Below are 24,911 nucleotides of genomic sequence, written 5' to 3'. Positions count from 1 at the left end.
ACATCAGCATAAATAAGCATTTATTTATTGGTGCCTTTCAGGAACACGTAATTCCTTAGGCTTTTTCTTTTCACAGATTGCAGGATTAGCTGGCTGGGGTCTCACCTTGAGGGCATCATTCCCTTTATCTCATTTCTCCTCTCTTTGAGCACAGACCATGGCTCCAGCATTAAATTTCCTGGTGCTAAAATGGGAAGTGACTCTTCCCACCTGATTAGGCTGCTGTGGTAGGTGGAGACTGACCAGCACCTGTGAAATCCTTCATGACCTCCTCAAGAACTGAGACTAGCCTGGCCCAGCGCCTCTCACCATAGATAGGACTCTTAATCGCTCCGGAAGAAGGACCCTTGTTAACGTCCCATGACACAGTGTGCTCTTAAACTTTGTTCACTGCAAGTTTAGAGCTGTGGTCCTGACAACAGACATTATTAAAGTGTAATTTGTGGGACTATATTTAGAGATTTAAAGGTCATGACCTGTCACTAACCCTGGGACGCTGGTAGAAAGTAAAAACTGAACACACACACACACCCGCCACAGTTTGTATTTGTGGTAATCTCTGTGCTGTGTCTGATGCCTGAGATGGTCAGCTTGCAGAGAGGAGAGGTGTACATTAGATTGTGGTTTAAAAGTGAGGCAGATTAGCCGAACTGTCATGACACACTCACGTCGGTGTTGTAAGTGTTGACTGAAGCAGTGTTTAAATATTGCAACAAGGAGATTTTTAGCTTTGTGTTTTGTGTGCTTTTCTAAGTTGTAAATTTTCTTCAGGGATATATATATATATATATATATATATATATATATATATATATATATATATATATGCCTGTCTGTCCAGCCCCTGATCCACCACCGCCTAATAGCAGAAAAATAGGCCTGATGGAGGACAAGGAGACCAGTTAAGATGTCAAAACTAGGTTTTCAGGCTTGGATTTCAGGCCATTTTATCTGCTACATGAGCTGAGAGTGTCCTCCGGAGCCAGAATTTAAATGTGCTCAGATTGAGGAATGAAGTAGGATTCAGGGTTTGTTTCCCGTTTCTGAAATTGGTTCTTTAGTACAGCTCTGCTCAATTCCCAGTGGACACAAGGGGGCAGACGTTCCACTGCTTCTGCCTGAGGGCTGACAGCTGGGGCTGACTCTGCAAGCCTGTCTTGTTGAGGACTTTTAACACCAGAGTTCAAGAAAGAATGCGAGCGCACGTCTTAGAAATCTGAAGTTCTGTGTTCTGTTGTTCTAAGTCTGCGCTGGAGTTGCCTAGCCTTCACCAGGAACAAGGGACCCATTCCTCGGGATAGGTATAAAAATGACTTTCTGTCTTTCAGGCATAGAGAAGGAGACATGCCAGAAGACGGAGAAAGAGGAGTCGACTGTGCATGTAAGTTCCCAAACGCGGAGGGGTGGGAGGGAGTAGCCTTTGTTTCTTTTGGTGTTTGTTTAGGAGCCCACACTAACAGAAGTAAATTCTAGTTACTATTAGGTGATGGAGGGGGAAGACATGTCTGGCTGGCTAGATGCCTTAGCAGGTAAAAGTGCTTGCTGCCCAAGCCTGATCACCCACATAGAGGTGGTGGCAGGAGAGAATGGACTCCAGAGTTGCCCTTTGACCTCTGTCTGCACGCCATGGTGCACATGCTCACACTCATACTTGCATATGTATTATATACAGTTTCTTCATCTGCAGAACTTACCTTTTGTGCATAATATTCTTTACACCAACCACTGGCCCCATGTGACTGTGTGGACAACTTGAACTGTGAGTCTGAATGGAAATGCCTTATATACTGTGAAATACAATCAGCCTTTGAAGACCGAGTACACACAAAAGGGGAATAGTTAGTCAATGTCTCAGTGACTTCTAATAAGGTAACAATTCGGATATGTTAAGTGTGCTATTAAAATCAAAGCTGGGCCTGGTAGCTCACACTTCACTAACATCCTGGTACTTGGGAGGCTGAGGGAGGCAGACGGCCCCCAAGTTCTAGGCCGTCCTAGATTACTTGCACAGCAAGTAAATTGGTTACTTTTCCATCGCTGTGGTGGAACACCATGAACAAGGCACCTCGTGGAAAAAAAGGTTTCTTTGGGGCTTACAGTTCTAGAGTCTGTGATGGCGGAGCAGAGTGGAGGTAGCAGGAGGCAGGCAGCTGGAGCTCACAAGCTGGAGACAGTCCACTGGGGATGGCAGGAGACTTTTGAAGTCTCGGGCCCTCCCCCTAGGGACACACCCCTGCACCAAGGCTGTCCCTCCTAAACCTTCCCAAACAGCCAAATGGAAACTTGATTGAGTTTTGGCATTGCTCCACTAACCTCCTCCTTCTGGTATCAGCTCCAGCTGAGTCTTCTTTAATCTGTGCTGGTTCCTCAGTCTTTATTTGTCTACAGAGGCCTTGATAGTTTTTGTTTTCATTTTGGGACAAGGTTTCTCCATGTATAGTACATATTTGTGCATGTGCATATCGCTATATGTGCTTTTAGAGACAAGGTCTCTCTAGGTAGCCCAGGCTAGCCTGAAACTAGCAATGCTGTGTCTTCACCTGAATGTGTCATTGCTGGGATGCACCGTCACGCCTAGCTTTCGGGGTAATGGATTTCTGTATTTTAAACCCCAAGCTGGCCTTGTTTCTCATGGCTTTGCAGTGTCTTTCCTTCTCTTGGGATAGGTTCAGATTCGCTGTGGTGGACAGGAAGGGTGCAGTGTCTTCCCTCCCTCCCACGTTGGGTGCTAGCCTGCCCGTGTGGAGTTTCTTTGATCTCTGTGAACCTGTCTTTGAATCATGTGTTTGCCCCCCTGCCTTCTCTGTAACACCGTAAGGTTGGTGAAGGTAGGGACCATGGCTTTCATGTGGGCTGCTGTACCCCGTGCTTATTCCTGTGACATTGTCGAATGGAGGGATTACTCAGGACCCAGGCAGAGGGAAGAGCAGAACTGTGGGGTTTTTATAGATCTGTGGCTCTGAGGAACCCATCTCCCAATCCATGTGTCCTGTAGGCAGTTGATTCTAACATGAGCTCATGCCAACTCTGGGTTAGGTTATGAGGGTCCTCAGGACATAGGTGGTGGTTGAGTAGGCAAAGTGTGAGTGAACTACTGTAGTTTAAAGTAGATGAAAGCACACGAGTATAGTATACTTTCATCTACTTTAAACTTAATGCATGAAACATGCCTGTAATCCCAGCACTCAGAGGCAGAAACAGGAAGATCAGGAGAGTTAAAGGCTGGCCCAAGCAACTTAGAAAGACCCTGCCCCAAATAGAGTTTAAAAGGACTCAGGATGTAGCTCAAAAGTAGAGGTCACTCTCCACACACGTGAGAGTGCAAAACCAGAGACAAGAACATGTTAAGTCTTGACCGATGTACAATATGGTGTAATGCATGTGTTTGTGTATTCATAAAGTGATGCACAATTGTCTGTCTTCATGTGGTTTCCCCCTGATAATTTCCTGGAGGTTTTGGTCTGTGTGCAGATTTTCTCAGTACTCAGGACTGAGCCACGGCCCACGGTATTTCCCTAGAGAACCGAGCTGCCTACCCTCTTGCACTGCTGGAGGAAGAGCTTCTGCATGGCAGGAAGTGGAAAGGCAGAGCACCCGAGCACAGGAAGAATGAGAAGCACGGTCTCTCACAGGGCCTCACTCATTAGCGACTGGTTCCCAGACAGAAACCGTCTTTGCTTAGAAACCGATGGTGTCCTTGGCTTCCTGATGTCTTAGGTCGTCGAGCCTGAAGCAACCACAGCTGGGGCGGGGTTAAAGCCTCCGTGTCCTCATTCCTGCTGTCCAGTACCTGTGAGAGGAAGACTCTTGAGTTACAGAACAGCTCGGCTGGATAGCTTAGGAAACCAGTTCCTTTGAAAGTTTCCCCAGCACGACAGGAGCACTTCTTAGGCTCTTCAGTCTGCAGTTATGGAATGGAGAGGGCCTTCATCTGTCTGATGTAGTCAGGTGCCTCACTCAGCCCTTGAAGTGACGGGTTGGGACTCCCAGCGGTGCCTGGCTGCCTCCGGGAGAGTGGTGGGGGACAAAAGGAATGGCAGTGTCAGGGATTCCAGGGGATCAGGTGGCGTTCTGATAGGAAAGGGGGAAAAAAACGGATGGAGAGAAGCCAGCTGGGGAAGACTGGCGCGTTTGTCATGACCTCTTAAAAGCAAGGCCGAATAAACTTAGTGTGAATTAGTCCCCACTCCTCGTGATGTTAACCTTATGGGGAGAACTCTCAGTTGAAGACTGAGGGCATAACTTAGAGGTAGAAGACTGCCTAGCCTGGGCAAAGCCTTGGGTCCGTCCCCAGCACTACAGAAAGGAAAGGAGTCGTAAATGTGTGATCTGTGTTTATCTCTAAGCCTGCCTGTGTTGAGTGTCTGGTGTAGACCCCTGCCTGGTACCAAGTGGTGACCAAGGCCACCTGTCATTACGTTGTGAGGATTAAGTCTGTCACTTGGCAGCGTTTTCCACTTAGGACTCAGCTAATTTTTTTTTTTTTTTTGAAGTCTTAAAACTTGCTAAAAGTTGAATTCTTCGGGCTTTTCCAAGCAGACCTCTAGTAGAGTAGTGGCGGGGACGTGGGGACAAATGGGACAAGCAGTCATCGTGGCACAGACCAGTTACTGTTGGTGCTCCCAGGCAAGGGCTGCCTCCTCCATGGCGTCCCCGCTGACTGCAGATTGTGATCAGGACCGTAGATGGAGCTTTGTGCGCCTCAAGGTGTTGGAAGAGGTCTAGTGCAGTTTAGTAAAGCTGGACCCTTTTTAGGAGGGTGGGATTGGTTGAGGTCTTTGGGCATGTGTCTTCCTGTGTGTGGAGTTGTGTGTATCTGTTTTGTGCATGTGTCTTCCTGTGTGTGGAGTTGTGTGTATCTGTTTTGTGCATGTGTCTTCCTGTGTGTGGAGTTGTGTGTATCTGTTTTGTGCATGTGTCTTCCTGTGTGTGGAGTTGTGTGTGTATGTTTTGTGCATGTGTCTTCCTGTGTGTGGAGTTGTGTGTGTATGTTTTGTGCATGTGTCTTCCTGTGTGTGGAGTTGTGTGTGTATCTGTTTTGTGCATGTGTCTTCCTGTGTGTGGAGTTGTGTGTGTATGTTTTGTGCATGTGTCTTCCTGTGTGTGGAGTTGTGTGTGTATCTGTTTTGTGCATGTGTCTTCATGTGTGTGGAGTTGTGTGTATCTGTTTTGTGCATGTGTCTTCCTGTGTGTATGGGGTCTGTGTCTATGTGGGGAAGGGTTCATGTGGAGGCCAGAAGAATACTGTATATGTCATTCATCAGGGGCTGGGCCACCTTGTTATTTGAGACAGGCTCTTTCTGTGGCCTGCTGCTTGCCGAATAAGCTCAGCTGGTTGGCCCGTGGGTCCCAGAGCTGCTCCTGCTTGGACAAGCGTGTACCACTACAACCAGCGTTCTTACGTGGGTTCTGGGTCCTCGTGCTGAGGAGGCAGACACTTGACTGACTGAACTATCATCTCTGGCTGAATTTGAGCACTGTATTAGACATGTACTAGGCTCTGGTGCAGTCCTACAAGAGACTTGCCAGTCCTCTCTGAGGGCAGGTCTGAAGGCTTTACACTGGTCGTTAATAACGAGGGCGAAGTGCTGTCAAACTCCAGTCCTAGAGGACAGGAAAGGGTAACTAAAATGGGCCACCGCGTGAATTCCTGCCCTGATCACCTCAGGAGAATTGTATGTGAGTAGCTACACTCACACGCACTTGGAGGTTGAGAGTGTTTCCAGGTCACTTTGGCTGCCATTTTGGTTGTTAGGTCACACATACACAAAAACTTCACTTTCCTAGGTTTGAGGAAATTGCTTTGAAAAAAAAAAAAATGCTTTTGGGAACACCAACATACCAACCAAACATGGCTCTTTAGAACTGTAGCTGTCCTGGGAGAGTAAGCTAGTGTACCAGAAGGCCAGAGGCCGCTGAGAAGAACTCCAGACTTGACTGCAAAACTGAACTGCTCATTAACCCCTCTGTTCTCAGAATTCACCTACGCACAGGTTTTATGTTGTATCTGGCCCCTTTGTGCAAGGGTTAATGTGGGTGTGTGCTTGAGATCATCACCCAAGCTGAAGGCCTTAGCCATCCTGAGTCAGGCAAAGGTCAAAGGTCAGATAGATTCGCCACGTCTGTCCGCCTAGGCATGGAAGTTGGTAATAGGTGGTAGAATATTTTAAGATGTGTTACTTTTGTCTATGTTGCATTTGTTTAACGCTGTGTTACTGTGCCTGCATAAAACACCTGGTGGTCTGATAAAGAGCTGAGCAGCCAATAGCAAGGCAAGAGATAGGATGGGTGGGACTGGCAGACAGAGAGGATAAATAGAAGGAGAAACTGGGAGAAGGGGATCTAGATCTAGCTGCCAGAGGAGGAGGAAGACTCCAGGGGTCAGCCACCCTGCTACACAACCAGCAAGCCATGGAGTAAGAGTGAGATTTACAGAAGTAAGAGAACAGGAAAAGTCCAGAGGCAAAAGGTAGACGGGATAATTTAAGATAAGGAAAGCTGGTGAGAAACTAAGCCAAGCTAAGGCTGGGCATTCATAAATAATAATAAGCCTCCATGAGTGATTTATTTGGGAGCTGGGTAATGGGCCCCCCAAAAGAGCAAAAACCTCCAACAGCAGTAATACATGTTAGAAACTTTGCCAAAATGGTTAAACAGACATACACAACATCCATATATGATTGGAAGGGTTCTCACTGTTGAAAAATTATTTGCATAGGACACATCCCCAGAAAATACCACAAAAATGAGATATTGAGATGTGTTTCTTTTCTCTGGTAACTGACCACTTGACATTTACACTCTTTTCCTTCTCATGAGAAGAAAGCTTTCTTAGGTTTTCCATCCCTCCAATATAAGCCAACCCCAATAGTCATTAGAACCTCTTCCTTTAGTTAGTACTGTAACTAGATTGCTTGTTTAAAGCTACCCTTTTCTCCTGGTTCTTCTGCAAGCACATTTTAAAAGAATTTGATCTGTTTCGTGGTGAGGAAGTTGTTGAGGGATATTCAGGGTTAAGCTAGAGGCTGACCATGTTAAATGTAACCCCTGTCCCTCAGGGAGCGCTGGAGTCCTCTTCAGAAAAGGCCCCCGTGTCCGTGGCCTGCGGGAGTGAGAGCCCCCTGGATGGGATCTGCCTCAGCGAAGCAGACAAGACCGCCGTGCTCACGTTGATCAGAGAAGAGGTAAAGGTCTCTTCCTGTGTGCAGAAGGCCCCATCTCTGCCGACTCGCCTCACCTTAGCCTGCAGGTTCCTTTTCTCTGTAGCTCGTGTGGCTCCCATAAAGAGGTTTCTGTAGACTTGGGTGTTGGTGCTGGTGTTCAGCGAGCTGATGCACTGAGGTGTTGGTAAGACTGTGTACACTGAGGTGACTGAAGGAAAGCTGTGTGTGGTCAGTGGAAGCACACAGGGTAGCCCCTGCGTTCTTTTATTTTATGTGTATTCCAAAGGAGCACCTGATCCCTCAAGCTGGAGTTACAGGCAGTTGTGAGCTGCCATGTGGGTGCTGGGAACTGAACTCAGGTCCTCTGCAAGAGCAGCCAGTGGTCTTAACCTCTGAGCCATCCCTCCACCCCCCCCTCTCTCTTTCTCTCTCTCTCTCTCTCTCTCTCTCTCTCTCTCTCTCTCTATATATATATATATATATATATATATATATATATATATATATATATATTTATATTTATATTTTAATGTTCATTGGTGTTTTGGCTGCACATATGATGGTATGAGGGTGTCATATCCCCTGGAACTAGAGTTACAGGTGGTTGTTAGCTGCCATGTGGTTGCTGGGAATTGAACCTGGGACCTCTGGAAGAGCAGCCAGTGCTCCTAACCACTGAGCCGCCTCATCTCCCCGGCCCCCACCTCTATATTCTCCAGACCCCTCGTATACGCACAAAACCAGAAGATGTACCAATTAGGAGGGAGGGAGAGCCTGAGGTGTTTAGTAAGAAGAGGGCTCTGGGCGCCCATCCAAGCCCCGTGCAGGGCGAACGGAATTGAGAATCAAGACTGTCTCAGATAGGAAATTGGGTTCTGGTCCGAATTGCAGGATCTGCCTGTACTGATGGATCGATCACACAGTGGGATGCACCCTGAGCCCCTTCATTCTGACTCAGCTCTTATCGAGTGCTGAGACACCACTACAGACAGGAATGTAGTAGTGCATTATTTCCACACTTGGGTGGCTGAGGCAGGAGGATCACAAGTTCAAAGCTGACATGGATGCACTCTCTCTTAAAATAAAGACAAAAAATTCAGAAGAGTTGCAAGTACCATTTAAATGTGAGGGAGCTGTGCTGATCACCTGACCTGGTGCTGGCTGGGCACTGTGCTGATCACCTGACCTGGTGTGGCTGTATCCCAGCACCCTGTGTAGCTGAGAATGTGCTTTCCCAGATGTTTATGAACATTATATACAAACATTGCAGTGTACTGTATTCCTAAATATTGATTGATCATCTTGTGTCAGACTCAGTCATGTGTTATATTTCAGTTTCCAGTAGATTGATGAAGTAAAACAGAGCTTTCTTATAATCTAGATAATTACTAAAGAGATTGAAGCCAATGAATGGAAGAAGAAATATGAAGAGACCCGAGAAGAAGTCTTGGAGATGAGGTTAGCCTGGTGCCAGGGTGGAACATGGATGCCTTTGTGTACTGTGGGTTCAGTCAGCAGTGTTGTCTTGTCACAAAATCAGTGGCTGACAATGTGAGGGCTCTGCTCTCTGCACCATACTCTGAGGTAAAAAATGTCCGTGCAGTGTGGGCATGGTGGCACCCACCTTCAATCCTAGTACTCTGGAGACTGAGGCAGAGGCAGGTGGATCTCTGAACTTGAGGCCAGTCTAGTTTACTTACCAAGATCTAGGATGGCCAGAGCTACATGGAGAGGTCCCATCTCAAAAAAGAAGGAAGTCAGAGCTGGTATGGACTAGCTATTTTTCAAATAGCTTCTTTGGGTTATTTACAACATGTGCAAATAGAACTCTCATAATTCTTAACTTTTTAAAGAATGGCAGAAGTCTATTTAAAAATATCCATTTGCAATAAAGAGTAATACAGTTTCCTGATACATTTGATGATGGAGGTGTTGAGATTAGTAAATAGAAATCTTTTAGCCACGATGGTGGTGGTGGTGGGGTTTCAATCCCAGCACTCTGGAGACTGGGGCAAGAGGACTACCACAGTTTGAGGCCAGCCTGGGCCCCACAACAAGTTCCAGACCAGTCAGGGCTACACATTTGTCTCAGATTTGTGCCCCCCCCAAAAGAAACATTTTTGTCTTTTTCCTGTCCAGTCTAGAAATTTATATAAGTCATTACATTACTAAAGATAACCTCAAAGAAGAGGAGAAAGCATAATCCTCACCAGCGAGCACCAGAGTGCAGATGAGATATTTTAAACATGACCACTGTGATTGGTGGCTCCTGTATTATGTGGTTTTGGAGGACTTCCTGGTTGGAGGCCCAGCGCTGGGCTTCAAACAGCTTTGCTGTTAATGAGCTTACAGTAGCCACCATAAGGACCTTGAGTGCAGAGTCCAGCTTGGTGGATGCACCAGGAAGGGGCAGGTGCAGGGAGGATCACCCAGCCCTGGGTCGGTCAGAATAACTACGCTTCACTGAGAGAAAGGTCAGCTCGAGGGCACGAGCGTCAGAATCTCCAAAAAGTGAAATATTTGTGGGAGGAGGACACAAGATCAAACTTGTAACTGAGCCAGAGGAGAACAGTGCTTGGAAAGGTGGATGGGCCAGGAAAGACAGAAGTCAGAGTGATCTCATAGGAGGGCCTCTGAAGAACGTCTTTAATATAAAAAGGTTGTCTTACAGTATTTAAATAGAAAAAAGTGAAGACAGTTGTTTTTACAAAAGGCTTATGTTCTATCCGGTCTTCTGTTGCTGTGAAAAACACCATGGCCAAAAGCAACTTGGGAGAGCGAATGGTTTCAGCTAACACTCTCAGGTCTTGGCCATCGTCAAGGGAAAGTCAGAGCAGGAACTAAAGCAGGAACCGAGGAGGCATGCTCCTTACTGGCTTGCTCAGCTTTCTTTCTTACAGAGCCACAGCACCTGCTGAGGGAAGGTATGGGCTGCTCAGTGGGCTGGCCCTCACACATCAGTCAAGAGAATCACGGGAGGACACCGGCCAGTATGATCAAGACAGTTCTTCAGTTGAGGTTCTCTCTTCCCAGGAGACTCGAGGTTGTATCGAGTTGACAACTGAAATCTAACCAGTATATTAAACATAAGATTATCAAAAGCTTTTGGAGTTCAGGATGTAGCCCAGGAGTAGAGCGCATACTTAGGTTGTGGGAGCCTAGGGCTCCATTCCTAGCACCAAAGACATACGCCTTCTTCATTTCATTTCTTTTCTTCCTATTTAGCTTGTGCTAAGAACATTTAACCTTTCAGAACTTTATTAACCTTATGTATATAAGAAAAATCAAAGAAGGGAGACAAAGCGAAGATGTGGTTTATGTGCGTGTTATTATCTGGTCATGAATTTGTTTCAGACAGTAGTCTTCTGACTTCAACTGCTTTCTTCTGATCACAGAACAAGTTTTAGTGTTAGGATTATAATACATTACTTTTTTTTTTTCTTTTTAGGAAAATTGTGGCTGAATATGAAAAGACCATTGCCCAAATGATTGGTAAGGAAGAAGATTTTTTTGTTTGTTTTGTTTTGTGAGCATGGGCCATAGAACCTATCTGAGCCTGTTTGGATTGCCGTAACAATAGACAAACACTTGTTTTTACAGTTTTACACTTGTTTTTACAGTTTTGGAATCTGTGGAGTCTAAGCTGAGGCTCTGGCAGATTCTGTGTCTGGAAGGGCCTGTCACCCTCGGTGCCTTCCCACTTAATCATTACATCCTTCCTGGAGGAGATGACTAGCTTTCGGAAGCCTTATTTTCTTTCTTTAGTTTTAAAGATATATTGACGTATTTGTACATGTGTGTGTGCGTGTGTGCACGAGTGCGCTGCACAAGTTTACATGCACCAGGTGCCCATGGAAACTGCAGGAGGATTTCAGATCATCCGGAACTGGAGTCACAGATGGTTCTGAGCTGTCTAATGTGGGTATTAGGAACTGAACCCGGGTACTCGACAAAAATAATACATGCTCTTAACTGCTCAGCCATCTCTCCAGACCCTTTCTGGCCTTTTCAAAGTGACACGTAAAATTGTACATGTTGTGGGGAACAGTGTGGTACTCCGTACATGAATACAGTGGCCAGTGATTAAGCAGTTACAGTTAGCATTTCCATTTCCTTAACCGTTTGTCATTTCAAGGCAGGTGAATAGCACCCCTGCACTCAGGAGGCAGAGGCAGGCAGATGTCTGTGAGTTCAAGGCCAACCAGGGCTACATAGAGACCTAAAAAAAAAGACACTTGTCATTTCTTTGGGAACATTCGAATTCCTATGTACTTTCTAATTCTTTATAAAGTATGTAACAAATTCTGGTAGGTGGAAGCCATCCTACTTTATTATATAGGACACTCAAACTTACTCTTCTGCCTTCTGATACTCATTCCCCAGCCGTCCTCTGTCCCTCTCCCAGCCTACCTTTCCAAGCCCCTCCGGACCACCATTCTGCCCTCCACACCTATAGGATGAGCTCATTTAGCCTCTGGGAACGTTTAGTATTTGTCCTCCTGTGTCTGGCTTATTTAATACAATATTCTCTGGGCTGGGCTCTCCTTTCTATAGGTTCTGATTCTGTCTGTTCTCATGACTTGTTTCTGTATGTTTTCTCACCACTCTGACCAAAATGCATGATTATAAACGGAAGAGAAATGGCGTCTTTTGGCTCACAGTTTCCGAGAGTCCATTCTAGAGCCACTGGGCCCCATATGCTTGGACAGAACATGGTGTTGGTGGGAGTATGTGACCAACCAGAGAGCGGAGAGAAGCAGGATAATGCCCTTGAAAGACACCCTAGGGCAGCATTGAACTCACTGTCTAGTCCACGCTGGCTTTGAACTCAGCCTTTCTAGCTCAGTATCCCGAGGCCTGGCACGGCAGGTCTGTGCTGTGCACTTAGTGAGTCTTTTGTCCGGTGTGATGTGGTAGCTCGCTGCAGGTGCTGATCTCCCTCCTTCAGACCCAGCACAGAGCGCGTAGACAGGGTAACAGTGACCGATTCTCAGTACCAAGCTTCCAGCCTTGTTTTAGTTGCCGTTCTGAGGCTTGGCTCTTACATGACTCTATTCTGGCCTTGCAGCATTTAAGTACTGAGAAGATTTCCCCACTGTCCACTGATAGCAGATGATAAAAGATTACTTTATCGTTTATTATCAAGCAAAATCCGTGCACAAATATCACAAGACAGATGGGGAATCTGAACCGAGTCACCAGCCTCTGCTTACATTCCCCTGCGTCTTGTTCCTGACCAAAGCCCCCCCCCCACGCATGCGCATGCACACGCACATGCACACGCACATGCACACGCACATGCACACGCACACATTCCTCCGCTCTGCCTTTTTTCCCCCATCACTGTTCATTCCCAATAAAAGCCCCACCTCTTGGACCAAAACGCTCCACTCAATTGGCTAGCCGGCTGGTGACAGAATTCCTATAACAGTCCGCACCACCAGCCTTCCCAGCCTGGCCTTGGCCCTGGCTGTCTGCTCTGTGCGGCTCCCATCCCCAGTCCCTGCTGGGTACCTGCTCCAGTCTCTGTTCTGAGAGGCCACTCTGTAAACACCAGCTCTGTCCCCACCCCGCGCATACTGCTACTACCCCATCACTTGTCATGGTGTGTATCCTCCCATTAGACTATGAGTTCCTGAGAGTGGGGACACCTAGGCCACATCCCCTTTTCCAGAGTTGGCATTCACTTTGTCCCCTTTGACTTGTGGTTCTCAGAAGACGAGCAGAGGACAAGCATGACCTCTCAGAAGAGTTTCCAGCAGCTGACGATGGAGAAGGAGCAGGCCCTGGCTGACCTGAACTCTGTCGAAAGGTCCCTTTCTGATCTCTTCAGGAGATACGAAAACCTGAAAGGCGTGCTGGAAGGCTTCAAGAAGGTAGGCCGGCCTTCCGCCATGTCTCCTGGGTGGTGGGGCGGTTTCTTGCCAACAGGCAGTCACTCCTGTCAGAGTGACGGGCAGCCTTTTGTGTGGGGCTGAGGCTTACCCGGCACCTTCCTCTTGATCATTCACCCTTTGATATTAGTAAAAGTAGAAGAGATCTTAGCTCACTGAACAGGGGCCAAGCTGTGTACCACAGGAGAAGTGAGTGGGATCATTCAGTTGTACTGTCAGAAGGATCGTGGAATTCTTTTCTTGGTAGGTCTAACGCAGGGCCTTCTTCTGTACGTGAGGTGCTCTATGACTTCAGGCTTGTGATCCTAACTAACATTCAGGAAGCTGAGACAGAAGGATTGCAAAGCCAGAGCCAGGCTGGATTGCAAAATGAGCTCTGTCTTAGAAAACCAAATGCTAAAAATAAAATAAATTAATTAAAAAGATGGGGTGGCCAATCATCCAATATAGGGATTGAGAAAGAAGCTGCGTTGGGAAGTTGAAGCCCTGGGTAGTGGTGTAGATTAGGACATGGAGAAACTCCATAGGCTTTCTTTATGGGGGCTGCACAAGCCTTTTGAGGTTGCTGTGGACTTTGAATTAAACACATCTCCGTTAAGCAGGCTTTCCCGTAAAACAAAACAAAACCCCCAAAAGCCAACCCTTGGGGTACACTGTGCAAGAGAAACAAAGAGGCTACATGTTTGTTTTGAATTTTCACTTTGGAATAGAATGAAGAAGCCTTGAAAAAATGTGCTCAGGATTACTTAGCTAGAGTTAAGCAGGAAGAGCAGCGGTACCAGGCCCTGAAGATTCACGCCGAGGAAAAACTGGACCGGTAAGAGCTTGTAAATGTGCGCTGCACCTGCTTACTGTTGCAGGTGGAGGTGGACAGACGCTGTTTGGTCTGCAAAGTAACATGCTTGCACCTTTTGCTATCTGCGTTCTTGCTTACGACTTCAGGGCGCCTGCATGCTTGTGTGGGTGCGTGGGTGTGTGGGTGTGTTTTATTTCTCTGCATGGTTAAAACATTAGAGTATAAAAAGGTGTGCATATGCACACACAGCATCCCTCTGTTTCTCACCTCTTTGGCTCATTAGTGTTGCTATTCTGTGTTTTTCCTCAGATGCACATGCTAACCCCCTTGGTTTATCTTTCCCAAGGCTGCTCTCAAACTCTCAGAGATCCAGCTGCCTTTGCTGGGAGTAAGGGGCATGTGCCACCATGGTCAGCTCCCACCCTCTTTTTTATTTATTTATTTTTTAAAGCTGCAAAGCAATACCGTATGTGTGTTTTGTAAAAATGGGAGATTCTCTCCTTCCCACTCCTTTCTGGCTCCTCATCAAGGATGTGCTGCATGTCCTTGTGTTGTCCTTGTGCTTTGAGAAACTGCCCCAGATGGTTTGGCGTCCTTTAGTCGTTGCAGCTTTTGAGATCTGTATCAAAACGGCCTGCAGATTCCTCTTCTTACTCACTAGCATATTAGAGCCACTTTCCAAGTCAGAACTCACGGCTCAGTCTGGTCCCTTTATTAGATGGCAGGATCTTTTTTAAAAGCTTCACTTACATTTATTGTATGTGTGTGAGTGTTCCGCCTGCATGCATATCTATGCATCACTTGCATGCCTGGTGACGCCCGTGGAGACCAGAAGAGAGTGTTGGGTCCCTCGGAACTGAAGTGACTGCCGGTTGTGAGCCACCATGTGGGTGCTGGGGATGGAACCCGGGTCCTCTGCCAGAGCAGCCGGGGCTCTGGACCCCTGGGCCATCTCTCCAGCTCCGTAACATTTCTTCACTGATGGACGTTTGCGTTGGTTCATACACTCTCCCTGTTGAAAAGAGCTACATTAGCAGAGTCTTTCTGGGAAGTGAGCTAAAAATGGAACTGCTGTGGCCTAAGGCATGTGTATTTGTTTTCATCCCCACACGATGGCCTCCATCTTTCCCATGGCACGTGATCCTGTATTTTTGCATTCTTAGGACAAGACCATAAGCTGCACTGTTTGACCGTGAATAGGTCAGTGATAGAACACCCACTTACCATGCAGGAGATTCTGGCTTCCGTCCCTTAAACCTGCCACCTAAAAAGCTTATTTTACTTTGTATGTCTTTTATTGCTGGTGAAGTTTTAGCATCTTTTACCAGTTAACCAGATGTTTACTAAGTGACATGCTACTTCCTCTGGCATCTCATTGATAAAGACACTCCCGAGGGCTGTAACTCACAGACATCAGTATCCCTTCTCTGTGTGTAGGGCAACAGTGTTGACAGTGGGAAAAACTGGAACTATTACCTAGGAGAGCCTGTCAGCAAGGCAATGTTTAGCCCTGCAGTCTAATAAAAACGTTAGACTGACATGGACGCTTTGATGTGGAGTGCCTTTATACACCATTTCAGTGGGAAGGACATTTGTTGAATGACTCCAATATGATATGATCGTGTGCAGAATAACCCAGCCACCATTGTACCAGACCCTTTAAAGTTAGGATTGTCATAAAAAATTCAGTAATGTCATTTTCCCATGAAATACAAATTTTGCAGGACATTGCCGTCCTTGAGTTTGATCCTGCTGTCGGGATGTACCATGGGAATGTGCTTAGCAAGACATTGTTTCTTGGCTTTCCTCTCAGTTCTTTGGAGTCTGGGTTTTGTGGAAGTCGGTAGTTAGTGCTCTGAGTCTCTTTGTTCCTCGTGGCTGACCATGTGCTTCTTCTTCCTTCTGCAAACAAACCCAATCCTCCATCACAGAGCCAACGAAGAGATTGCTCAGGTGCGCGCCAAGGCCAAGGCTGAGAGCGCGGCTCTCCATGCTGGACTCCGGAAAGAGCAGATGAGGGTGGAGTCTCTGGAGCGGGCCCTTCAGCAGAAGGTAGGCGAGGGGTCTGTCGTGGAGGGTTCTTCTGGTTGACACAGAGACACTGGCTGCTCTCCTCCTCTGTGGCTCACCTAGCTTGCCATGGACCTGGAGGAAAGTGGCCTTGCCCTTTTTACACAGACACTCCAGGCCAGCTCCTTTATGAGCCGATTCGGGGGACACTCGTCACCTTGTTAACCAAGGCTAAGGGGAGCCGTCAGCATAGGCAGGATTCCAGGGGGAGGGTTGTGTTTTAGCTGGAGTTCAGGGGCTTGGACACTTAGTCACAAGCTTGCCTTTCATCCCCTCTGGTTTTATACACTATGTGAATCATCTTCTCTTCCATTGCTATAAGTCATCAGTTTTCAGAGCCGATGTGCCCTCCAGGGACACAAGGCCATGTCTAGAGACTAATTTGGCTGTTGTGACTGGGAGATGCTAGTAGCCCCGAAGTGGGTAGAGGCCAGAAATGCTGCCAGGCATCCTATAATGGACAGGATAGCCCGACTCATCAAATCTCGGCCCAACATAATGGATGCTGAAAAACCGCGGCAGAGAAATTGAAAGCGGAGATAATGTCCCCAGGCTCGGGACTGGCTGCTTGCCATTGGTCATGCCAGTGACGGCAGAGAGACGAGGTGTTGGGGTCACCTTGGAGGGCGCGTGCCCAAGCTGAATTGGGAGTGCTTTATGGAGGCAGGTGTTGGGTACCAGTCTGAAGCCCGCCTTGGCTCCCACCCGCCTGACTGGGCTTGGTGGTGCATACTTGATTCTGTTCCTAATCCCCCCTCTCAGGATGCTCTTCCCTTCTACATACCACTTCCTCAGGGCATCTGTGTCCACGCTTGCCCCCTTGGAGTTACATATACATCCTGGGTGGGTTGGAAGGGCAGCTGCTCCAGGGCCTTTTCTGATCCCTCACTACCGTGGGAGAAGCCCTCCTTAATGCCCAGTCTCCATGACACCAGTTGGATTTCTCGCTGCTCAGCGGGGATCGGCCTTTCTCCTCCTTCAACGTTTGACTCGCTGTGTCGCCAGATGGGCGTTCATGCCCTGATGCCCTTTGGCTCATGGCTTGTGTCTGGTGGCCCTGACTCAGGCTCTGGAATCCCAGGCCCTGAAGCTGTTGGTAGACGGAAGTGAAATCCATGAACTTGTGTGTTAGTAAGTGAGCCGCTCAACAAGAGAACCCAGATGCTGAGGTTTATGGGCTGCAGGCTCCCCTCTTCCTCAGCTCAGTGCCGTGCGGTGCCCTGAGCACACGTTGATGGATGGCAGGCATTAGGTCTTCTGCCTCTGAGGACTGTGGTGCAGGGTGGGGGGGACACCTAGGAATGGCCCAGCCACTGACTTTTCTCTCGGAACACAAGGCGGCCTGCAAAAATCATCTCTGTCTTCCAGAACCAAGAGATTGAAGAACTGACGAAAATCTGTGACGAGCTGATCGCAAAACTGGGGAAGACGGACTGAGGTTCCTCCCGCGAGCCGTGCGGATCAGAGTCTGGCTGCTTGTGTCGTGACCACAGTTATCTTGCCTTATCCAGAAGTAACCCCTCCTTTGCAGAGAAAGACAACTTTTTAAAAAGCACATGCCTGCTGCTGCCTCTCCCGCTTCATGGCCCCTGCCGCGGCTGGAGCCTGGCTGCTGGGGAAGGAGCGAGGGGATGCAGAGGCCCGCGCGCGCGTGCGTCCAGGCTGTCGCTTCCGTTAGACGGGCTGCTGGGTCCAGTGTGTGCTGCTCCATCTCCACTTCGTCTTCACCTTTCCCGAGTTTGTGAAGTTTCTAATTTTGTGGCGACTGTGTGGGATTATCTTCCCAGCACATATTTGATATTTTTATGACCTGGTTAATCTTTTAAAATTTCAATATCAGCAGTTTTATTGAAGGAGACAGTTTGGCCTATTGCTACTAACAATGAGACTCTGAGTTCCCTTTTATTTCCAGACTTTTACTCATGCATGTACCTCTCTACATGCCGCTGCTTTTCCCCTGAGGCGTATTCAGATAAGAATTTCTAGGGAGGAGTGTAGTCACATAAATAAATACAGATCCTTCTTTCGAAACAGAACCCTAGGTCTAAAAGCCAGCTTCAGACTCTGTAGGGGCTGACAACATAGCCCTGTTGCTAGAGTGCGTCCTATACACAAAGGCCTTGGGTTTGATCCCCAGAACTACAAAAGCTGGATATTGTAGTGCATGCCTGTTATCCTAACACTCCCGAAGTGGAGGCAGGGGGATCAGAAGTTCAAGGTCATCCTCAACTACATAGCCACTTGGAGGCCAGCCTGGGCTATATGAGACCATGTTTAAAAAGGGTGAATGGAAGCATGGTGACATTTTAGCTTTTGGGAGACTAGGTCAGGAAAATCACTCGAACCTGGGATTTAAGGACAGCACCATACTAGGCAGTGTAGACCTTTTCTCAGAAATCAAACACCCAAACCAACACTTGAGTCAGGGTGGGGAGATTGGGGATATGAAGATCAGGGACATAGGTTTTGTGTCCAAGGAAGACGTTTGCTGCCCAGTACTGGACACCCCCAGGCCCCAGCATGGCCCTTTGTGCTCACAATGAAAGTAGCCTCTCACATCCATGAACAGCAGCGTGGTCCTCCCTCAGAGCTGGCATTTGATGGATGTGTCCACCTGGGGGCAGTCTCTAAGACAAAATCAGCCATGGTTATCTATCTGAAACACACACAAAAGGGACTTGGGAAAGGGTCAGCTGATCTTGTTCACAGATCAGGGCATCCCTAAGGACCAGTTAGAGGGTGAAGGACTGTGGTTTTCTGTGTTTACAAGCATGGCACACTTCCGAGACTTCAAAACGGCAGCAAATGCTTTCATACTGGAGGTGGACTTTTAAACAAAACAGGCAGTAAGAAGTCATGTGACTCATGCCCCAAATCAGCTGAATGCTGGGGAGGGCAGTGCAGGAGAAGGTCCACACAGACAGAATGAAGTTCTGTTAACTCCTACTGGGGGACCTTAACCCCCAAATAGAGATCTCCCACATTGATGCCAGTGAGTTCCTTTCCATTTGATAGGCAAAACCAAATCCATTCAAGTTTTCACGAATTTTTTGCCTTAATCTTCTACCCTGAGTTGTCGTGGTAAAAATGCACTATTCAGTACACATATATTTTCCTCCTTGTAAAACTGTTGCATGAGCCAACTCCAGAAATGAGCTGTGCCTCGTGGAGAACCTCTGTAGATCTTAGAAACAGTACCCCTTTAGCAGTGTGTTACCATGTGGGCGCAAGCTTTCAGCTCTAGGGAGTGAGTAATGTCTTCTCAAGCTAGAAATCACATTTTGTCAATATGCATTTATTATAATTGGTGCTTAGGTTAGGCTGTATTTGGAGGCCTACTGTCTTAACATTTTGTACAAAAACACAAACAAGTTATCTGTGGTTGGAGAAATGGCTTGACAATCATTGGGGCTCTGAATTTAGTCACAGTGGCTTAATGTGAAGGCTGTAGCTGTAGGACATACTGCCAGGTTCAAGTGTCTTCAGGGGGCCTAACCAGCATCTGCTTAGCTCTCTTCCACAAGAGTAGTTAATTTTGCATTTTGAGAAACACCGCAGAAGTTTCTGCTGCAGTATTACGGTAGTATCTGTGTGTGTGTGTGTGTGTGTGTGTGTGTGTGTGTGTGTGTGTGTTTTGTAATGGCTTTTCTTTTCAGTCTGAACGGCCTAGAGTGGTCTCCATCATAAATCTATAGTCCTTGTTTCCTGAATTTTTTATTTCATTTTATTTAAAAAAAAATTTTTTTTTTAGTACTGGGAATTGTACCCAGGGTCTTGAACGTGCTAGGCAAGTACTTTACTGTGGAGCTACATCTCTGTCCCCGGCCCTCTTTTTAGGCTGGTTCCTCTACTGTATGTTACAGAGCCTAGAAGAGGCGTGGTGACCACCCTTCCCTGCCACACTGGCGGAAGAGACTCCTTGAAAAACAGGCCCTGCTAAATGAAGTTGCTGTACAGGGGACATAAAATAGTCCTGTAAGCAATATTTGCCAGTGGCCTCTTAGTCATCACCATTACCAGGAAATGTCCACAACTTCTGGCTTATGGATACTCTCCAACAAGCATAAAAATGTAGCTCGCCCAGCTGGTGAATTAAGAAAATATACCAGGCAGAGTAAAGTATATTTATTTTTCTTTTAATTAAATGAGCCCTAAAAAGGCTCTTAGCACTCTAGAGAGTAAAAATATAAAGTTTCTTTCAACACACGCTGGGGGCCAAATACTTGTTTGTTAGGCAATTAAAAGGGGGGACCAGGCATGGTGGCACACTCCTATAATCCTAGCATTCTGGAGGCACAGGCGGGGACCAAAAGTTGAGGCCTGACCGGGCTTTACAATGAGACCCTGTCTACAAAGACTTAAGAGCTGAGGGTGTGACTCAGTGGCTGCCTTTGCTCACTGTGTACGAGGCGTTGGTGTCAAGCCCCAGCTTTGTAAAAATAAATAACAAAAAACTTCAAACACAAGGGTTGTGGATGCTGCTGGCTCAGAAAGTGGTGTGGGAACATTAGGTGGTCTTGTTGAGACTCTCAGCACAGACCTAAAATGAGTTCTACTTTGCCAAAGTGTAGACAGCTTTGACCTGTCAGTATCGCAGCTTACTGTGCGGTTACTCTGTTTGGAGACTGGTCACTTCCCTAAATTTTGTATGCCGTGTGCTTGGCGCGCCAGTGTGGAGTCAGGCATCTTCAGAACCAGACCAAATTAGGAAGTGCAGAAGCCCACGGTGTGGAGCTCTGCCCCGGCAGGGGATTCCTGTCGTTGAGGATTATAGTTCAAGCTCAACTTTCTTTCCAGCCAGGGCCCCCTCCCTTCCTCTCTGTGCAGACTTGCCCATGCACAAATGCTCACTCCCTGGGCAGCCCTGGATTGACCACAGTAGACCAGAGCCCCTCCGCAGCTCCCAGTCATCGGGAACCGTGGCAAAGTTCAGGGCACACCGGATTGAAAGTGATGCAGACCTTCTGCATTCCCTCCCCTAGTTCTTAGTCTCGTGTCAGTTGTGATCTGTGAATCGGTCGTTCCTGCTGTCTCTCTGTAGGTCTGTGACCCTCTGAGCTTGCTCTCAGGTTTCTTTTCTTCTTGGGAAGAGAGAATATAGGTGTTGAAAGAGTAAATGATTCAGGCAAGGAATTTAAGGATGTATATATTGTGAAGACTTTTAAGGATAGGAGATTACTATTTACTGACTGAAGAACAGATAAAGTCTGGGAATCCCAGGACACCAAGCCAAAGGTCTAAGAAATCATCTTTCAAAAAGTTTTAATAATGAAGTTATTTCAAGGAAACTGATGTTCACAAAGGTTTGGCTGGCCTCCAGATTCCAGTTACTTTAAAAAACCCGTTTCCCAGGGCTGGGGATGTAGTTCAGTTGGTGGCACCCTTGCCCGGCACGCTCGAGTCCCCGGATTCCATCCCCAGTGCTGGGCAGGGGCAAGCATTTACCACTAGATTCTTCAGGGTCCCATACGGATAGTAAAGGGAAATAAATGTATAGAAACAGCATTTCTCCTCCTCAGTTCCCTTCTGAAACAGAGTCCAGAGCACAGGCAAGCACTTGGCATGGCCGAAACTAAAGATTGCACCTTCTAGTAGATTCTACCCAAATGCAGCTCCTCTCTGTGCCTGTCAGCATGCAGTTAGATCTGGACAAATAAGATTCCTGAGGAATGACTTTCTTAACTATTCTATGGTTTCAGCTTTATGTAAACACATGTATTCTGGTTCTAGTTCCACTATGAAGATGCTGCTGCAGTGCTGGCCTTAGGTAGTCTGTATGATGCTTTAACTGCTCAGAGGAGGCCAGGCATGGGGCTGAGGTGTGGCCTGAACCTTCCCTGTATGGAGTCTTCAATACCGATGTCCAGATGCCACTCTGTCCCTCTGCCTTTTGGTGGTATCTGAACATGCTCAACAAAAGTTCTTCCTCTTCATGTAAGTCACTGACTCTATTTGTGAATCATTGCCAAACGGACACAATAGAAATTTGAACTCTGAAACCACATCCGATCCAGATACAGGGCAGCGTCTAGGTCACACCTGCAGCCTCAGCTTGGTCCTTTGCCACCCTGGGGACAGGATTCGGGCATTCCGATAAGTCCCCCAGGCAGCAGTCAGCTTTCCAGTATCGCTGTTGGCGAGTCGGTGTTTGCCAGTAGATACCCACTGTACTAACGTGCCAAGTGTTTATTGCACATCTGCTTCCACTGTGTTCTCCAGTGCCCTGAAGTGTGCGAGGAGCCCTTCACCAGGCCGGGGGGACACGCCACATTGACTCCTGTTGTCAGGGCTGTGTTGTGTGGAATAATCATCCTCATAGATTTTATACACATAGTAATTTCCCTTTTTATATGTCAGGTAAATATTTGTAAAAGTTATACTCACACAAAAGAATTATTATGATAATTACTAATATATTTTTTCCATGTTTCATTGCCTGAATAAAAACTGTTTACCACTGTTAAATCTGGGGTATGTTTTTCTGGTCGTCAGATGTTTTATCCTTGAGTATTTATGGTAGGGTAGCCTCTCATGAGTTCCCTGTTTCTGTCTGAAAATAGAAAACATGACATTTTCCTACACTCGTTTTCTGGGGCCTCATGCATTTCATTGGGCATGTAATTGAAAACAAAACAAACTCTGGAATTCAGACCTCACCGTACAAACCACCATGACGGCATCTGTGCAAACAGAATTTTTGCTGACTGTTCCTCGGTGTCACTTAGAGACAAGTCCACCCTGGCATTTCAAGTCCTCAGAAGCCAAGTTACTCCTAGCTTTCCGCCTTGCTGGAGGACCTGGAGTGAGCTGGATCTGTGTAGAAAATAGCTGATGGGCTATGTGTTTTCTAGATTAGTACCAGGAAAACTTTAAATGTTGGTTGGACCAGCTCTCCATCTAGGGTGGGCCAGGGTAAAGCTGGAAGAGAGGAGTGGAGAGTCATGACCTCATTTTACAGTTTAGCTGAGGTATGAAGAAATCAGGATACTAACTTGTTTATCATGAGACTCTGCACTTGCAATGGTCCTGGTTTGGGGGACAGAGTACTTCATACCAATGTGTGCAGAGGGCACCCCACAACAGATCTCATTTCCTTAGCATTATTGGGGAAATAAGATGAAAATTTATCTTCTTAGATAAAACTATCCAAGATAAGACTGTCTTGATTACAATCAACAATAGGAGCCAGGCAGTGGTGGCGCATGCCTTTGATGCCAGCACTCAGAGTCAGGCAGGTGGATCTCTGTGAGTTCAAAGGCCAGCCTGGTCTATATACAAAGTTTCAGGACTGCCAGGGTTGCACAGAGAAACTGTCTCAAACAAAGACAGCTTTGCCTAGTATAGAGCTTTGGCATGAAAGGTTGAGGTAAAAATTGTAGCTTTTGCTTAGGGTAGGCTCCTAGTGCCCTCCTTTAGATGGAGAATACTAGAAGGGAGCTGAGGTATGACTTCACACATTTTCCTTATAGAAGCACACTGCCTCTGAGGCAGGATAGCCCTCCTGTTTCTTGAGCCTGGCCTGGAACCTGTGACCTTCTACCTCTGCCTCCTGAGTGTTGGATTACAGGCTCCAGTTTATTTTAAAGTGGTCACAAAACCCGCTTGAGATGTGTATACTAAAGCAGGTGTCTGGAACCAGTGAGTCCACATTGCCTTTGACTTACACAATTAGGTGATATTGCTACCTAGCCCATTCCACAGGAAGGGAAGAATCTAGCCTTAGATCCCAAACCCACATCCAAGTCCAGGCTAGATGCCTGCTTTACTTCCTTAAAATTTTTTACTTCTATGTATGGGTGTGTGGTGGTTTCAGTAAGGATGGCCCCCACAGGCTCATGTATTTGAATGCTTACTCACCAGAGAGGGGCACTATTTGAAAGGATTAGAAGGATTAAGAGATGTGGCCTTGTTGGAGGAAGTGTGTCACTGGGGGGTGGGCTTTGAGGTTTCAAAAGCCCCTGCCAAGACCAGAGTGTCTCTCTTCGCCTACGGATCACGATGGAGCTCTCAGCTACTTCTCCGGTACCTGTCTACCTGCTGCCATGCTTGATGATAATGGACTAAACTTCTGAAACTGTAAGCCAGTTTCCAATTAAATACCTTCTCTTATAATAGTTACTTTGGTCATAGTGTCAGTAATAGACCAGTGACTAAGAAAGGGTGTGTTGTCTCCATGTATATCTGTATATCATATGTGTGTGCCTGGTGCCCCTGGAAGCCAGAGAGAGTGCTGGATCACCTCAGACTGGAGTTACAGGTGGCTGTGGGTCATTGTGTAGGTGCTGGAAATTGAACCTAGGTTCTCTGGAAGAGCAGCCAGTGGTCTTCAACCACTGAACATTCTCTCCAGCCCCGGATGGCTTTACTTTGGACCTTCCTTGGTTTTGTGCCCAAGTGATGAAGAAACTAGGGTTATATTCTCAGTTCTCTCCCAAGGAGACAGTGTCATTCCAACCAACTGTACCAATGTTGCTGTAATTCCACCAGACACTGACTGTCTCCCTGAGAAATGCCCCTGAGCGGGCCAAGCTACATTTCCCACATCCCAGATGTATTGAGTTCTAAAGACAAAAATGCATCACAGGTACTTAGCAGTAAGACTTTGTGTAGAAGTAGGCATTTTTGTTCAGGACATCAAAAATGACAGGTAATTTGGTTCTTGTAGGTGCAATTAGCTAATGTGATGCATACAGGCAGAGACATAATATTTTGATGAATTAACATCCAAACAGCCTCCTGCTCTGATGTTCAATGTGGAATGTGCCTTTTGTTGAAAAGGGCTGGCATTTCCATTTGTCTTGCATGAAATTTAGAATTTTCCCAGGCACTTTGTTGTTGTTTGTTTTTTAACTTTATGTGGATGAGGCAGGGCATGACATTGTGTATGTTTGGAAGTTAAAGGACACCTTCAGGAGTCTTCCGCCATGTGTGTCCTGGGGATCAAACTGAAATCCTTCGGCTTGGAAGCAAGCACCTTCACCTGCAAAT

The 24,911-nt window shown here is 46.9% G+C and overlaps 1 protein-coding gene across 4 annotated transcripts in view; it reads left to right on the top strand.

Annotated features, from left to right (window-relative positions):
* Positions 1–22,388, top strand: part of Tacc1 (transforming acidic coiled-coil containing protein 1) — a 93,379-nt gene extending 70,991 nt beyond the window's left edge. For all 4 annotated transcript variants that reach the window (XM_059244319.1, XM_059244316.1, XM_059244317.1 and 1 more), the window contains 8 exons: positions 1,329–1,381; positions 7,059–7,184; positions 8,545–8,621; positions 10,612–10,655; positions 12,879–13,039; positions 13,768–13,874; positions 15,785–15,905; positions 17,292–22,388. In XM_059244319.1, the coding sequence (XP_059100302.1) occupies positions 1,329–1,381; positions 7,059–7,184; positions 8,545–8,621; positions 10,612–10,655; positions 12,879–13,039; positions 13,768–13,874; positions 15,785–15,905; positions 17,292–17,360 (758 nt within the window). In that variant the 3' untranslated portion in view covers positions 17,361–22,388. The remainder of the gene's footprint in view (positions 1–1,328; positions 1,382–7,058; positions 7,185–8,544; positions 8,622–10,611; positions 10,656–12,878; positions 13,040–13,767; positions 13,875–15,784; positions 15,906–17,291) is intronic.
* The last annotated feature ends 2,523 nt before the right edge of the window (positions 22,389–24,911 follow it).

Source organism: Peromyscus eremicus, chromosome 17, assembly GCF_949786415.1.
Source record: "Peromyscus eremicus chromosome 17, PerEre_H2_v1, whole genome shotgun sequence".
NCBI classification, from domain to species: Eukaryota; Metazoa; Chordata; class Mammalia; order Rodentia; family Cricetidae; genus Peromyscus; species Peromyscus eremicus.
This window is presented reverse-complemented; position numbering and strand designations above follow the sequence as displayed.